This window comes from Papio anubis, chromosome 1, assembly GCF_008728515.1.
Source record: "Papio anubis isolate 15944 chromosome 1, Panubis1.0, whole genome shotgun sequence".
Classification (NCBI taxonomy): Eukaryota; Metazoa; Chordata; class Mammalia; order Primates; family Cercopithecidae; genus Papio; species Papio anubis.
This window is the reverse complement of record NC_044976.1, coordinates 125,071,325-125,086,581: the sequence shown is the minus strand read 5'-3', so window position 1 is coordinate 125,086,581 and position 15,257 is coordinate 125,071,325. Positions and strand designations below refer to the sequence as shown.

Here is a 15,257-nt window from a genome sequence, read left to right as displayed (position 1 = left end):
TCCATGCGGGTGTCATCTCTTGCCTGTCCCCGCATTTGGTACTCAAGCCCCAGCCATAGGAACATCATTCATTTCTCCAGCAAGCCATGATCTTTTTCCTCCAGGGCTCTCCACACACATTCCCTCTTCTCGCCTGTCTGTTTTCTCCACCTTTGCTGTACACCTTTGCTGTCCAGTCCCTACGTGGCCTTTGGATCTCAGATGAAGTGATGTCACTTCCTTTGAGAACTGACCCCACTCCAAGCTGAGCAAGCGGCCCTCCCAGTTATTTCTCCAGTTCCACCTCTAGGTGCCAGGTTTCCTGAGGCAGGGACCGCGTAATGTGTCTTTTTCACTTGTAGCCTGCCAGCAGCTTACCGCAGTGCGAAGATACAAAAGTAGGATCTCCAAAATATTTCCTTGAGGCGGGCATGAAGTGATAAGCCTGTAATCCAGCACTTTGGGAGGCCGGCGGAGTGGATCCTTGAGGAGTCAGGAGATCGAGACCATCCTGAAAGCTAACATGGGTGAAACCCGTCTTTACTAAAATCGAAAAACTAGCGGAGGCGTGGTGGCGGGTGCCTGTGATCCCAGCTACTTGGGAGGCTGAGGCGGGAGAATGGGCGTGAACCGGGGAGGCTTGCAGTGAGCCGAGATCACGCCACTGCACTCCAGCCTGGGAGCACAGCGAGACTCCGTCTCAAAAAAAAAAAAAAAAATATTTCCTTGAATGAAGGAAAGAACAAACTAGCTTTGCAAGCAGCCATGTCTTCCCACAGAAAGGCTCTTCCTACCACTGCCAGAGTTCCTGGACTGGATAGAGGGCACATCTAAGCAAACCATCTCCTTCTGCTGGGAATGCAGTCACAGTTGTATGGACCCAGCATTCAGGCTCTTCTACCCAAAATGCAATCCACTGCTGAAGAAGAGGCTGCCTGCCAGCCATCACTTCCGATGCCTACTGGAGGCAGGCAGTGCAATGAGCCCAGACTGGTGAGTGGGCAGTGGCTGCAAGGACAAGTTTCTCCAAGCGTGTCCCATGTCTCTTGAGAGATGCAGCTGTGTAATGAAAGCAGTATGCTTGGCTTGCTTATTTATTAATATTTCATCATCTTTTATATTTGTTCCTTCTTTTTTTTTTGAAATGGAGTCTCGCTCTTGTCACCCAGGCTGGAGTGCAGTGGTGTGATCTCTGCTCACTGCAGCCTCCACCTCCCGGGTTCAAGCAATTCTCCTACCTCAGCCTCCCAAGTACCTGGGACAACAGGCACGCGCCACCACGCCCAGCTAATTTTTGTATTTTTTGTAGAGATGGGGTTTTGCCATGTTGCCCAAGCTGGTCTCCAACTCCTGACCTTAGGGGATCCGCCCACCTCGGCCTCCAAAAGTGCTGGGATTACAGGCATGAGCCACGGCACCAAGCCATATATTTGTTCCTTCTTTCATCCAACAAATACTCTTTGAGTGCCTATCATGTGCCTAAATGGATCTTACATCCAATCAAGGAAGACAGACAAACAAATGTTTTTTAAAAAAATTCTCAGGAAAAGGTTCCCAGAGAAGGGTGCAACTGAGCAGAGACTTGAGTGATAGGAAGGAGCTGGCCAAGTGGACGTCAGAGGAAGCCTGTCCAGGCAGAGCACACAGCAAGTACAAAGGCCCTGAGGTAGAGCATGTGTGGAGGAGCAAGGAGGGCACTGTGGCTGGGGCAGAGTGAGGAAACGGAGAATGGAGAGGCAACGTCTAAAGATAGGGGACCACATGGCTTCGCTAGGACTCCCCGTAGAAACTGGGGACTTTGTCAGGACTTTGACTTATACTCTGGGGGAGATGGCACTGAGCCAGAGAGAGCTTGGATTTGTGTTTTAAGGGACACTCTAGGTGCTGGTTGGAAAAGAGTTGGTTGGGGGTTAAGCCTAGAAGTTGGTAGACCAGTTGGCAGCCCAGGAAATCCTGCTGGATGAGAGGTGGCAGGAGCTGGACTGGGTGTTGGCGCTGGAGATGGTGAGGAGTGGTCAGCTCCTAGGTACGTCTCAAAGCACAAGGACAACACTTGCTGAGGGACTGGCCACAGGATGAGGAGTAGGGAGGAAGTGTGCCCAATCCCCCATCTGAGCAAACGCAGTACCAGTTATTGAGATCGGGAAGATGGAGAAGAACAGATCTGGGTTGAAGAGGTGGGGAAGTGTCACGTGTTCTCTTTCAGACATGTTAAATTTGAGAATGCTGGCCAGGCGCGGTGGCTCACACCTGTAATCCCAGCACTTTGGGAGACTGAGGCGGGCAGATCACCTGAGGTCGGAAGTTTGAGACCAGCCTGACCAACATGGAGAAACCCTGTTTCTACTAAAAATACAAAATCAGTTGGGCGTGGTGGCGCATCCCTGTAATCTCAGCTACTCAGGAGGCTGAGGCAGGAGAATCGCTTGACCCCAGGAGGCAGAGGTTGCGGTGAGCTGAGATCACACCATTGCACTCCAGCCTAGGCAACAAGAGCAAAAATCTATCTTAAAAAAAAAATATATATATATATATATATATATATATTCGAGACTGCTAGCGGATGTCCCATGTGTCAACTAGGCAGTTGGGTACATTAGTCTGGGTCTTAGTGGACAGATCAGGGTAGGGATATAAAATTGGGAGTTGCCAGCCTGTGGATGGTCTTTAGTGACATGAAGCTAGATAAAATCATCAGTGACAGGCTGGGCACAGTGGTTCACGCCTGTAATCCCAGCACTTTGGGAGGCCAAGGCGGGTGGATCACAAGGTCAGGAGATTGAGACCATCCCGGCTAACACAGTGAAACCCCATCTCTACTAAAAATACAAATAATTAGCCGGGCACGGTGGCGGGCGCCTGTAGTGCCAGCTACTCGGGAGGCTGAGGCAGGAGAATGGCATGAACCCGGGAGGCGGAGCTTGCAGTGAGCCGAGATCGTGCCATTGCACTCCAGCCTGAACGAGACTCCATCTCAGGAAAAAAAAAAAAAAAAAAAAAAGACCTCACTAAAGACCATCCATGGGCTGATCTTTAAAAAAAGTTAAAAAAAAAATCATCAGTGAGGGTGGACAGAGAGGACTGGAGGGTCCCCTCCTCCACAGCAGCCTTTGTTTTTGTTGTTGCTGTTGCTTTTGGGTTTTTTTGACATGGAGCCTCACTCTGTGGCCCAGGATAGAGTGCAGTGGCTCAATCTCGGCTCACTACAACCTCCACCTCCCGGGTTCAAGCGATTCTCCTGCCTCAGCCTCCCAAGTAGCTGGGATTATAGGCGCCCACCATCACGCCCGGCTAATTTTTGTATTTTTTAGTAGACATGGGGTTTCACCATGTTGACCAGGCTAGTCTTGAACTCCTGATCTCAGGTGATTCTCCCACCTCGGCCTCCCAAAGTGCGGGGATTACAGGCGTGAGCCACCGCGCCCGGCCCATAGCAACCTTTGAACACTCAACCTCTTGCATCCCACTCATGCCATTCAAAGCCTATTTCAAATGGCACCTCCTCCATGAGCTTTCTGTGACTGCTCAGCTTGATGCACTCTCTCAAATCTCTAAATTCCACTTTGCTTTATCTGTGCCTCCCTTTCTGCCCATCTCACATGCTGGTCTTCGTCACAGTTACCAGTCTACTCTTTGTGGGGGCCTGGACTGTAGCCTCCTTGAGAAGAGGGATGGCTCTAATCCTCTCCGAGTCCCCAGCTGTGCAGAGCTCAGGCCCAGGTATTTAGCAGGTCTTCCACAGGTGCACTGCACCATGGTAGGGCTTGGCAGCTGGGCTGTTGTAGCAGAGGCAGCCAGCATCAGGGGCAGGCAGGAATCCACCCAGGGATGGGGAACGAGGGCAAGGACTGCCTCACAAAGCCCAAGAGTCATCAGCTGGAGCCACTCAACTACTGAACCTCTGGAGTCTGGATTCCATAAGTCCCATACACCTAGTCAAACACAGGACTTGTGATCTTTCTTGATTCAAATACTGGTAAGTTTTCCTGGTCTTGCAGGGATAGGGAATCAGAAGCATTGAAATCAAGAGCTCCCAAAATAAAGATTTCCCTCAACAGGTATTCCATTTCGGACTCCAGTAATCTTGTCTGCAGCACATTCATTTGTATTGTGGGCCAATTGTGAAATATCTCACTGATTTATCCCATTTTTCTTACAGTCTCCTCATTGTATCTTAGCTAACAATATCAAACTTCAACATATAAAGTAATAAAAGAATATTTCTGGCCAGGCACGGTGGCTTGTGCCTGTAATCTCAGCACTTTGGGAGGCCGAGGCAGGCAGATCATGAGGTCAGGAGTTCGAGACCAGCCTGGCCAACACGGTGAAACCCTGTCTCTGCTAAAAATACAAAAATTAGCCGGGCATGGTGGCATGCCCCTGTAATCCCAGCTACTCGGGAGGCTGAGGCAGGAGAATTGCTTGAACTCGGGAAGTGGAGGTTGTGGTGAGCCGAGATCGCACTGCACTCCAGCCTAGGCAACAGAGCAAGACTCTGTCTCAAAAAAAAAAACAAAACAAAAATAAAAACAAAACATTTCTGCCATTGATCCTCTGACGACCTGTCCAAATAAGAAAGGACTTTCCGCAGAGACAAATCTGTCCCTCAGACCCTGTGAATGTGAAAATACCCAGTCCTTACCTGGGAGGCTTGTCGCATTTGCAGAATCTCTGGAGAGAATATTATCGTCATCTTTATTAGTAGTAGGTGCCTAAAAGAGACATTCCTCACCATCAGCCTGTTTCTGTGGATTCCACCACCATTTAGAACCAGTTCAGGAGGTACCTCCTCCTCAGAGCCCTCCCCGATCCGCCCAAAGCATTCCTTTCTCCATTTCATTCGTAACAGTGGAAAAATCAATAATACTATTATTTGCATTTTTTCTATCCACACCGTGTCTGCTAAGGGTGGGGCTTTCTTTGCACCTGCCTCTCCACCAAAAGCTGAAGGGCACAGCACCCTGCACAGAGAAGATGCTCAGTGGATACACTGAATCAGCTGTTGTCCTTACAGGTCCGATGCAAGGGTGCAGGTACCACTGTGACTGGAATCCTGGCTCCACCACTTACAAGCTATGTCACCTTGGACAGATTTCTTTTTATTTTTTGTTTTTTTGTGAAATGGAGTTTCACAAAAGAAATAGAGATTCTCGTCACCCAAGCTGGAGTACAATGGCATAATCTCAGCTCACTGCAACCTATGCTTCCCGTGTTCAAGTGATTCTCCAGCCTCAGCCTCCTGAATAGCTGGGATTACATGCACGCGCCACCACGCCCAGCTAATTTTTGTGTTTTTGGTACAGACGGGGTTTCACCATGTTGGTCAGGCTGGTCTGGAACTCCTGACCTCAGGTGATCCACCCGCCTCAGCCTCCCAAAGTGCTGGGATTACAGGAGTGAGCCACCGCGCCCAGCCTCATACTTCTCTCTTTTTTTTTTTTTTTCTTTTTTTGAGATGGAGTTTCGTTCTTGTTGCCCAGGCTGGAGTGCAATGGTGCGATCTTGGCTCACCGCACCCTCCGCCTCCAAGGTTCAAGCAATTCTCCTGCCTCAGCCTCCCAAATAGCTGGGATTACAGGCATGTGCCACCACACCCAGCTGATTTTATTTTCAGTAGAGACAGGGTTTCTCCATGTTGGTCAGGCTGGTCTTGAACTCCTCACCTCAGATGATCTGCCCGCCTTGGCCTCCCAAAGTGCTGGGATTACAAGCGTGAGCCCTGGCACCTGGCCCTGGCCTCAGACTTCTTACCCCATGTTAAGCAGCCCTTACAAGCACTCCCTTGTAACGTTAACATAAGGAGCCAATGAAATAGCAAATGCAAGGCTCACAGTTTAGCAGGATGAGGCCAGTCCTCAGTCGGTGTCAGTTTCCCCAGAACCTGTGTTGGGAGCACTCTAGCCCTATGGGTATGGGCTCCACCTGCAGCTGTTCCTACATGGAACACAGATAAGGTTCAAGAGCCCCAGGCTCCTTCCCTGTGCTGCACAGCTCCAGAAGTGGCTGTGCCTCCCAGCTTAGCATTTAGGGAATTAAGGGCCACAGGAGGAGATATAGTTGGATAGGAAATTGGATTACTCATGGAATTTGTTAAGCAGCTTCAGAGGTAATCCTCTTTCCAGCAAGTTATGACACCAGGACTCCACAGGGGAAGGACTCAGATGAACAGAATCCAATCTCAAGCTAAGCCATTAGCAGTGTCCAAAAAGGTCAGAGATGAAATAGCTGCCGCTAGATGCAGGGCAGTTCTGCGTGCCAGGCCAACGCTGCTCCACTCTTTACAGTCCTGGGACAAGATAATTTTTATGATTCCCTTTCACAGAGTCTTGAAAAGCACAGATAACTCACCACAGCCACATTTCTACTAAGTGACAGAGCTGGGATTTAAACCAAATTCAGTCTGGCATCCGCCCACACTCCTAACCACTAGGTGCTGCTGCCCTGACCCTTTTACAAGAACAGGAGCTCACCTGCGTGGGGGTGGACACCTCGTTCTCAGCTGGAGGACTCCTGGATTCTGTGGACAGAAGAAACAGTTGTTATTAGTGATTCACGGGCCCCGGAGTCCTGTCTCAGGTGCTTGAAAATCAGAAAAAAGTTCATCTCAATGTTATTTAAAAGAACAGCATGGACTGGGCGCGGTGGCTTATACCTGTAATCCCAGCACTTTGGGAAGCTGGGCGGATCATCTGAGGTCGGGAGTCCCAGACCAGCCTGACCAACATGGAGAAACTCCATCTCTACCAAAAATACAAAATTAGCCGGGTATGCTGGCACATGCCTGTAATCCCAGCTACTCCGGAGGCTGAGGCAGGAGAATCACTTGAACCCGGGAGGCAGAGGTTGCGGTAAGCAGAGATCATGCCATTGCACTCCAGCCTGGGCAACAAGAGTGAAACTCTGTCTCAAAAAAAAAAAAAAAACCCAGCATGCTGGAGATAACCAAATATCCAACCATAAGGGACTAGTTATAGAAATTATGATATAACTACATAATGCAGAAACCTTTAAAATTTATATATATATATATATATATATATATTTTTTTTTTTTGAGATGGAGTTTCACTCTTTCACCCAGGCTGGAGTGAAGTGGCATGATCTTGGCTCACTGCAACCTCCACCTACTGGGTTCAAGTGATTCTTCTGCCTCAGCCTCCCAAGTAGTTGGGATTATAGGCGCCCGCCACTACACCCAGCTAATTTTTGTATTTTTAGTAGAGACAGGGTTTCACCATATTCGCCAGGCTGGTCTCGAACTCCTGACCTCAGGTGATCTACCCGCTTTGCCTCCCAAAGTGCTCGGATTACAGGCATGAGCTACCGTGCCTGGCCAGTTATTATACATTTTCAGAGACAGGGTCTCCCTCTGTCGCCAGGCTGCAGTGCAATGGCATGATGATGGCTCACTGTAGCTTAACTTCTGGGCTTCAGTGATCCTCCCATCTCAGCTTCCCAAGTATCTGGGACTACAGGCGTGTGCCACCACGCCCGGCCAAAACTGTTTTAGAAAAACATTGAAGACATGACATAATGCTGTACAAAAAATGCAAGACAAGACAAATTCCACGTATTTTGATCCAAACTTTCTAAAGAAATATATTTTATGATTATTTATTGTGTACTACAGTATATATAATAATACTATATATTTGCACACAGGAAGAAAATGGAAAGATACACATCACCAGAGATAAGCACTATTTCAATTTCCTTCTATGCACCTTTTTGCAATAAAAAATATATAACAAACAAATATTCATTTGCCTGTGTGGGTTTAGTACACATTGCGGCAGCAGGGATGTGGACCAGGCACCCTCACGGCTCCCTCCCCCTCCACGGAACAGTGTGTCTGCAGAAACCCCAAGGCAAGAGGAGGCTAAGCATCCAAGGAAAGCCTGGGCCTGGGCCTTAACCGTAACAGGCAGTGAGTGGAATGCTCTGGATTTCAAAATATTCTCTTGTCAGCTCATCATTTTTCCATCAAGAATTCTAAAATTCCACAGAATGGTTTATACAAAAATCATGAGCCTCACTGGGCCAGGAGTAAGAAGGACTAGCAAGGAGGCGGGGAGAGGGTGACCCTGCTTCTGCGTGGGGGAGGGTTTCCAGAATTCCTGGAATATGCTGTCACCAGTAAGGGGGAAACCACACACCCGCAGCACTAGAGGGAGTACAAGAATGCATCCACTCTTCCCATTGTACAGAGGGGAAACAGAGGCCCAGAGAGGGAAAGTGACTTGTTCAAGGCCGCACAGCAAGTGTGACCAGAATTGAACCTAGAATTTATGGGCGGGACCCAGTTTCTTATTCCTTTGTGTTCTTCCCAGCTCAGTCCAGCCCAGCAGAGAACAGTCATACACTCATAGCCCAGGGTATCTAAAGCATGACCTGAGGGCATGGAGACGCTAGAATGAAAGCTAAAATCAGAAGACAAAGAAGACGGAGCAGGCGGGACTCACACCTGTAATCCCAGCACTTTGGGAGACTGAGGCGGGAGAATCCCTTGAGGCCAGGAGTTTGAGACCAGCCTGGGTAACATAGTCAAACCCTGTCTCTAAAAAAAAAAAAAAGAAAAAAGAAAAAGAAGAAAAGAAGATGGGGCAGCCCTAAATAGAAAATATGGCTGCCCACGGATGCTCATGCCGCCCAGCAGTTTGCCAAACCCAGCCAGAGTCAGTTTCATCTGGAGCCTTGTAGGCTCCACCTTGCTTGTCGCTGCAGAACCATGGAAATGAGACTCAGTCATTAGGGTTTTTCAAAGGTTCCCCATACTATACTCAAGACAGATGCTTCAGGAAGAAAGTTTCTACCCACAGTCCTGACCCCCAACACCGCCTGTGGCCCAGAGAATGCCCAGTAACCTCTGGAGGCTCAGGTTGCTGGGGTTAAAGTGGGAATGAACCACAAAGCCACACGAAGAGGGGAGGAGAGACCGTGGGACCCACAGGCTCAGCAGCGCCAGGCAGCTCCTCCATGCTGAGCCAGCAGACCCTACTTCACACCTTTCCTCACAGCCTTTCAACCACCCAACAGACAGCTCATCACTGCTCCTCCATTCGTACAGAAACAAATACATAAACCTCACTGAGGAGCCTCCCGAGGAGAAATGACTCACCTCCAGCTGGGTCCCAAACGCCACTTGGAATGGTCTGCAGAGAGAAGCCTAGTGGCTTCAGAAAAGGCTGTGTGTACATCTCCACGGTGTCTGGGTGCCAAAAGCGCCCCTCGTTCTGAGGTTTCACCCTTCCTCATTTGGGGGGGCAGGTGTGGGGGGGCAGTTAAAGCAAGGTCGTTTTTTGTTATTAAGACAGGGTCTGGCTCTGTTGCCCAGGCTGGAGTGCAGTAGTGCTATCATAGGTCATTGCAGCCTCCAAATGCTGGGCTCAGGTGATCCTCCCACCTCAGCCTCCCACTTAGCTAGGACTACAGGTATGTACTGCTATGCCCAACTAATTTTTTTTTAACTTTTTTTTTTTTTGTAAAGACAGGGTCTCCTTACGGTAGCTGGCTGGTCTCTATCTCCTGGGCTCAGGCAATCCTCCCCCCTCAGCGTCCTAAAGTGCTGGGATTATAGGCCTGAGCCACCACGCCCAACCAAGCATCTTTTCTTTTAAGAAATTATGGTGATGGTTGGCCAGGCGCAGTGGCTCACGCCTGTAATCCCAGCACTTTGGGAGGCCGAGGCGGGCAGATCACGAGGTCAGGAGATCGAGACCATCCTGGCGAACACGGCAAAACCCCATCTCTATTAAAAACACAAAAAAATTAGCCGGGCGTGGTGGCGGGCACCTTTAATCCCAACTTCTAGGGAGGCTGAGGCAGGAGAATGGCGTGAACCCAGGAGGCGGCGGAGCTTGCAGTGAGCGGAGATCGTGCCACTGCACTCCAGCCTGGGTGACAGAGCGAGACTCTGTCTCTAAAAATAAAAAAGCTGGCAACCTTAATTGGTCCCCAGAATTGTTTTTGAAATTTTACAGACCCGTGAAATCCCAATGCTTAGGAATCGCCCAGTTGTGCACAGGGATGTCAGGCGGGTAGGCAAGGGGAGGATGCAGGAGGAGGGGTCGTGGAGAGAGGCAGGAAGAGTGGAGTGCACCACGACGGCTGACTGCTAGATACTACTGAGATGTGGTGAGAATCCAAACCAAGGCAGAGACGTTTGGCGTGATGTGCAAGCTCCTGGCTGGGTAGCTGAGTGGGTGGCGTGTCTGTCCCCTGGACAAGCAGGGCAGGGAGGTCTGTGAGGGGTGTGATATGTTTGGTTTGGGTCATGCTGAGCACCTGGCACAGGAGGGAGGATCTGGCCAGAAGTCTGGGCTGAGTTGAAGACATGAATCCAGAGCTCGAGAGACAGGCTTGGCAGGAGACACGGGTGAAAGGCAGTCCTGCTGGCATTTATTGCACCCTTGTCATGTGCCAGGCTCTGTGCTAATTGCTTCTCACCTCATTGAAGACTCACAACCCAGCAAGGCTGGGGTTTGGGTTTTTTGAGGCAGGCATTACTATTCCCACTTGACAAATAAGCTAACTGAGTCTCAGTGAGGTACTTCTCCAGGGTCGTGCTGGTCAAGGGCAAGGGCAGCAACTATACCGAATGCTACCTGACTCCAGAGTCAGTGCTCTGCACAAAGTGGCAGGTGATGCAGTAGAAGTGGGGGGGGGGGCCCCAGTGGAATGTTCCAGAAAGCTGCAGAAAACAGGGCTGAGAGGGAATTCGGGGATGCCACATGGAGAAGTGAACAGGGCAAAATCTCTCCAGAAATGTGTAACCAAGGCTCTGTAACCCCAGAATGTCCCACTTGGGAGTGCTGCAGAGAGGAACAAAACAAACTCCTCCAGAATGGACAGTCAAAGAGTTTGAGAAGATAATATATAGCTGGAGGGACCGACTGCTCAGTCCTGGCTTCAGGGCACCCCCTCATGTGCAAATGCAAACCTTTGGCAGTACCTCCTCCAACAGGTGTGATTCCCATTCTTGGGGAATAAAGGAGGGAGTTAAAGGGATGTGTGAGGAGCAAGGAATAATCCCCTTGTGCCTAATGGGCTTTTCCCAGGCTTTTTGCCCCATGCCCTCTTTGAAAAGGGGCTCCAGCCTGGCTCAGTGGCTCATGGCTATAAATCCCAGAGCTTTGGGAGGCCGAGGCAGGAGGATCACTCAAGGCCTGTGCAACATAGGGTGACCTCATCTCTGTAAAATATTTTTTAAAAAATTAGCCGGGCATCGTGATGCATGCCTATAGTGCTAGCTACTCAGAGGCTGAGGCAGGAGTTCAAGGCTGGAGTGAGCTACGATTACGCCACTGCACTCCGGCTTGGGCAACAGAGTGAGATCCCATCTCCAAAAAAAAAAAAATGATTTTGTGGTTCCCCCAGACTCAGTGTTGATGTGACAGGGAGAACTCCCATCAGGAGAGGATAAATTCAGAACTCCCGCTTGAGAGAAAGCCGCCAACCACGCGCCCTGTCCACGGATACCAGCCTGCACAATTTCCATGAGCCGCCGCTGCAGGTGCTGACAGACGTGACCTGGCCTTGCTGGCCAAAGCAGGGCTACGACAGAGTGACTCTGGGACCCCCAGCTTCATGCAAAAGGCTGTCCTGGGCTACAGTCTGTGCGGGGGCCAAGCCCCAGCCTCAAGGGCACCTTCAGCACCTGCTGAAGTCCAGGCTCCAGAGCCGCCCTCTATGGCATTCCACTTCCACTCCTACAGGGGCCCACCAAGGCCGGCCTCCACCTGTCCCACTCAGACCACCCACCCACACAGGTGTCAGCCTCACCAAGCAGCTCCCTGCCACCCTCCCCTTGCTCACAGTTCCGTGCCTTTGTACCTGCTGTTCCCTCTGCCTACAATCCCCATTTTCTATCTGGGACCCTCCTACACATCCTTTAAGACACAATTCAATTGTCACCTCCTCCATGAAGCTTTTCCTGCTATCTCTAAACCGCCCCAACAGAACAGTCTGCTTACAGCCTTATCGTGCTGTAAGCACCATCTATTACATATTAGATATACTACGGTGGGGCATGCGCCCTCCTCCAGCCCCCTCAAGCACATAGTAAAACCACCAGGAAAGTTTTCTCAAACCGCCCACTCCATTTCCTCCTCCAGACTCTAACGCAGTGAGTTCAGGATGGCCTCCAGGATACTGATTCTGAGATGCCTCTGGTCCCACTCTCCTCCTCCCAAGCAGCAGCACCGTCCTGTAATTGCTGATCCACTTATATGTGCAGTATACTTTAGCATTTCTAAAGAATATTTTTTCATCAGACTCACAAAAACTCTCTGAAAGGAACAAGATTGGTGCTATCATCCCTACTTTACAGATGACAAGACTGAGGCTCTGAGAGCTGAACTAACTTTACCAAGGTCATACAACCTGACTCCCAGGTGCTTCCCAGGACCTCTGTGTCTCCCAAAGGCCACCACTCCCACACCTAGGCTGGGAGGCAGGTGCATCCTGTCTGTCTGGGCCTTGAGAGCTGAAGGTCCTTGGGGTGGGTAAGCTCACCCCACACGGTGATACAGCGTCTAGTACACTGACGCATCCCTAACAGCCTAATAACTGTGGTCCATAACAAACACCTCACCTAGTGTTCTAACCTTCCTCTTATTTTTCAGAACTGTCTGCCAATTTCCAACCTGAATCCCCCTCTTGCATCAGAATCATCCAAGTTCCTCTTGCTCGCCCTCAGCAGAGAGGGGAGCAGCAGGTTTCTTTCTTGGATATATTCACCACTGGGTTTTGAAGACTTCCCCTGCCTCAAACCACATATGTATAGGGTGGAGGGCTCAAAGTCTGCCGCTCCTTATGTGAGAAGAAACCAACTGTTCTGTCTGAGCTCCCACAGAAGCTGTGTCTATGCCACAGAAGTATGTCCACCCGAGGCTGGAAAGTGAAGACCATACCCAGTGCTGGCCAGACAGCCCCTACCACACCATCTTCCAAGAGAGGGAGGGTGTCAGCAACTTAAAGAGGGACATCCACAAATGAGACCAGATTCAGAGGAAGGGGGCCAGACAGGTAAAGAATTCACAGACCATCCCATGTAACAGCCTGGGAAGAGGAGCCCAAGCAGATGCAAGTCTGGGAACTCCAAAAGAATTCAGAGAGAGCAGACTAGGAAATTTGTCATCGGTTATCCCTGAGGACAGAGCAAGGGCCAGTGAGGCCAGAGTTAGGTTCACATAAGAAAGAACTTTCTATTTAAATAGATATTTCTCCAAAGATACATGAATGGCCAAGAAGCACATGAAAAGATGCTCAGCCTGGGCGTGGTGGCTCACGCCTGTAATACCAGTACTTTGAGAGGCCTAGACGGATGGCTCACTTGAGGTCAGGAGTTGAGAGCAGCCTCGCCAACACGGCAAAACCCCATCTCTGCTAAAAATACAAAATTTAGCTGGGTGTGGGGTGCACGCCAATCCCAACTACTCAGGAAGCTGAGGCACGAAAATCACTTGAACCCAGGAGGTGGAGGTTGCAGTGAGCCAAGATCGCCCCACTGCACTCCAGACTGGGTGACAGAGTGAGACTCTGTCTCAAAAAAGACATTAATCATTAGGGAAATGCAAATCAAAACCACAATGAGATAACACTTCACATCCGCAAGGAGGACTATTGCAGCAAAATGAAAAATAACAAGTGTTGGCAAGGATGTGGAGAAACTGGAATCCATATACACTCTGGTGTAAGTGTAAAATGGTGCAGCCACTGTGGAAAACGGCATGGCATTTCCATGAAAATTGAAAATTAGAATTACCATATGATACCACAAATATACTTCTGAGTATATACACACAAAAGAACTGAAAGCAGGAATCTAAACAGATATTTCACAGCCACGTTTATAGCAGCATTATGCACAACAACCAAAATGGGGAAGCAAACCCAGTGTCCCCTGACGAACGAATGAATCAACAAAGTATGGTGTCTCTACACAATGGAGTATTATTCAGCCTTAAAAAGGGAGGAACGTCTGACACATGTTATAACATGAATAAATCTTGAAGATACTATGCTAAGTGAAGTCAGTCAGTAACCAAAAGACAAATACTCTCTGATTCCACTTATTTGAAGTACCTGGAGTGCAGCCTGGGCAACATGGTGAAACCTTGTCTCTATAAAAAATACAAAAATTAGCCAGGCATGGTGGTGCATACCTGTAGTCCCAGCTATTTGGGAGGCTGAGGTGGGAGGATTTCTTGAGCCCAGGAGGTCAAGGCTGCAGTGAGCATGATCGCACGCCACTGCACCCCAGCCTGGGTGGTAGAGGGAGAACCTATCCCCCAAAAAAAAAAGAAAAGAAAAGAAAAGAAAAAAGAAAGAAAAAGAGAGAGGGAGAGGGCCAGGCGCAGTGGCTCACGCTTGTAATCTCAGCACTTTGACGGATCACTTGAGGTCAGGAATTCAAGACCGGCCTGGCCAACATGGTGAAACCCCATCTCTACTAAAAATAAAAAAATTAGCCAGGTGTGGTGGCAGATGCTTGTAATCCCAGCTACTCAGGAGTCTGAGGCTGGAGAATTGCTTGAACCCGGGAGGCAGAGGTTGCAGTGAGCCAAGATCACGACAGTGCACTCCAGCCTGGGTGGGCGACAGAGTGAGACTCAGTCTCAAAAAGAAAAAAAAAAAAAAAAAAGAGAGAGAGAGAGAAAGAGACAAAGGCAGGCAGGCAGGCAGGCATGCAAGCAAGCAAACAGTCAAGCAAATGAAGTACCTAGAGTAGTCAAACTCACAGAGAAAGCAAGTAGAATGGTGGTTGCCATGAGCTGGGGGAAGGAGTGGGTGAAAGGAGAGTTACTGTTTAACAGATTCTGAGTTTCAATTTTACAAGATGAAAAAAGTCCTGGAGAAGTAAAGTGGTGATGGTTGCACAACGATACTTAATGCCACAGAGCTGTACACTTAAAAATAATATAAATGGGCAGGGTGCGGTGGCTCATGCCTGTAATCTCAGCACTTTGGGAGGCTGAGGTGGGTGAATCACCTGAGGTCAGGGGTTCAAGACCAGCCTGACCAATATGGTGAAACCTCATCTCCACTAAAAATACAAAAATTAGCCAGGCACGGTGGCGGGTGCCTGTAGTCCCAGCTACTCAGGACGCTGGGATAGGAGAATTGCTTGAACCCGGGAGGTGGAGGTTGCATTGAGCTGAGATCACGCCACTGCACTCTAGCCTGGGTGACAGAGCAAGACTCCATCTCAAAAAATAATAATAATAATATAAATGGTAAATATTATATTATATATATTTTACAATTTGAAAATTTTTA

General features: G+C 49.3%; 1 protein-coding gene across 1 annotated transcript in view; it reads right to left on the bottom strand.

Moving 5' to 3' along the window:
- The window catches only part of IL6R (interleukin 6 receptor), a 49,061-nt gene that overhangs the window by 14,552 nt on the left and 19,252 nt on the right, over positions 1–15,257 (bottom strand). The window contains exons 8-9 of the mRNA XM_031653330.1: positions 6,450–6,496; positions 4,622–4,691 (exon numbers count right to left, since the gene is read on the bottom strand). Of these exons, the coding sequence (XP_031509190.1) occupies positions 4,622–4,691; positions 6,450–6,496 (117 nt within the window). The remainder of the gene's footprint in view (positions 1–4,621; positions 4,692–6,449; positions 6,497–15,257) is intronic.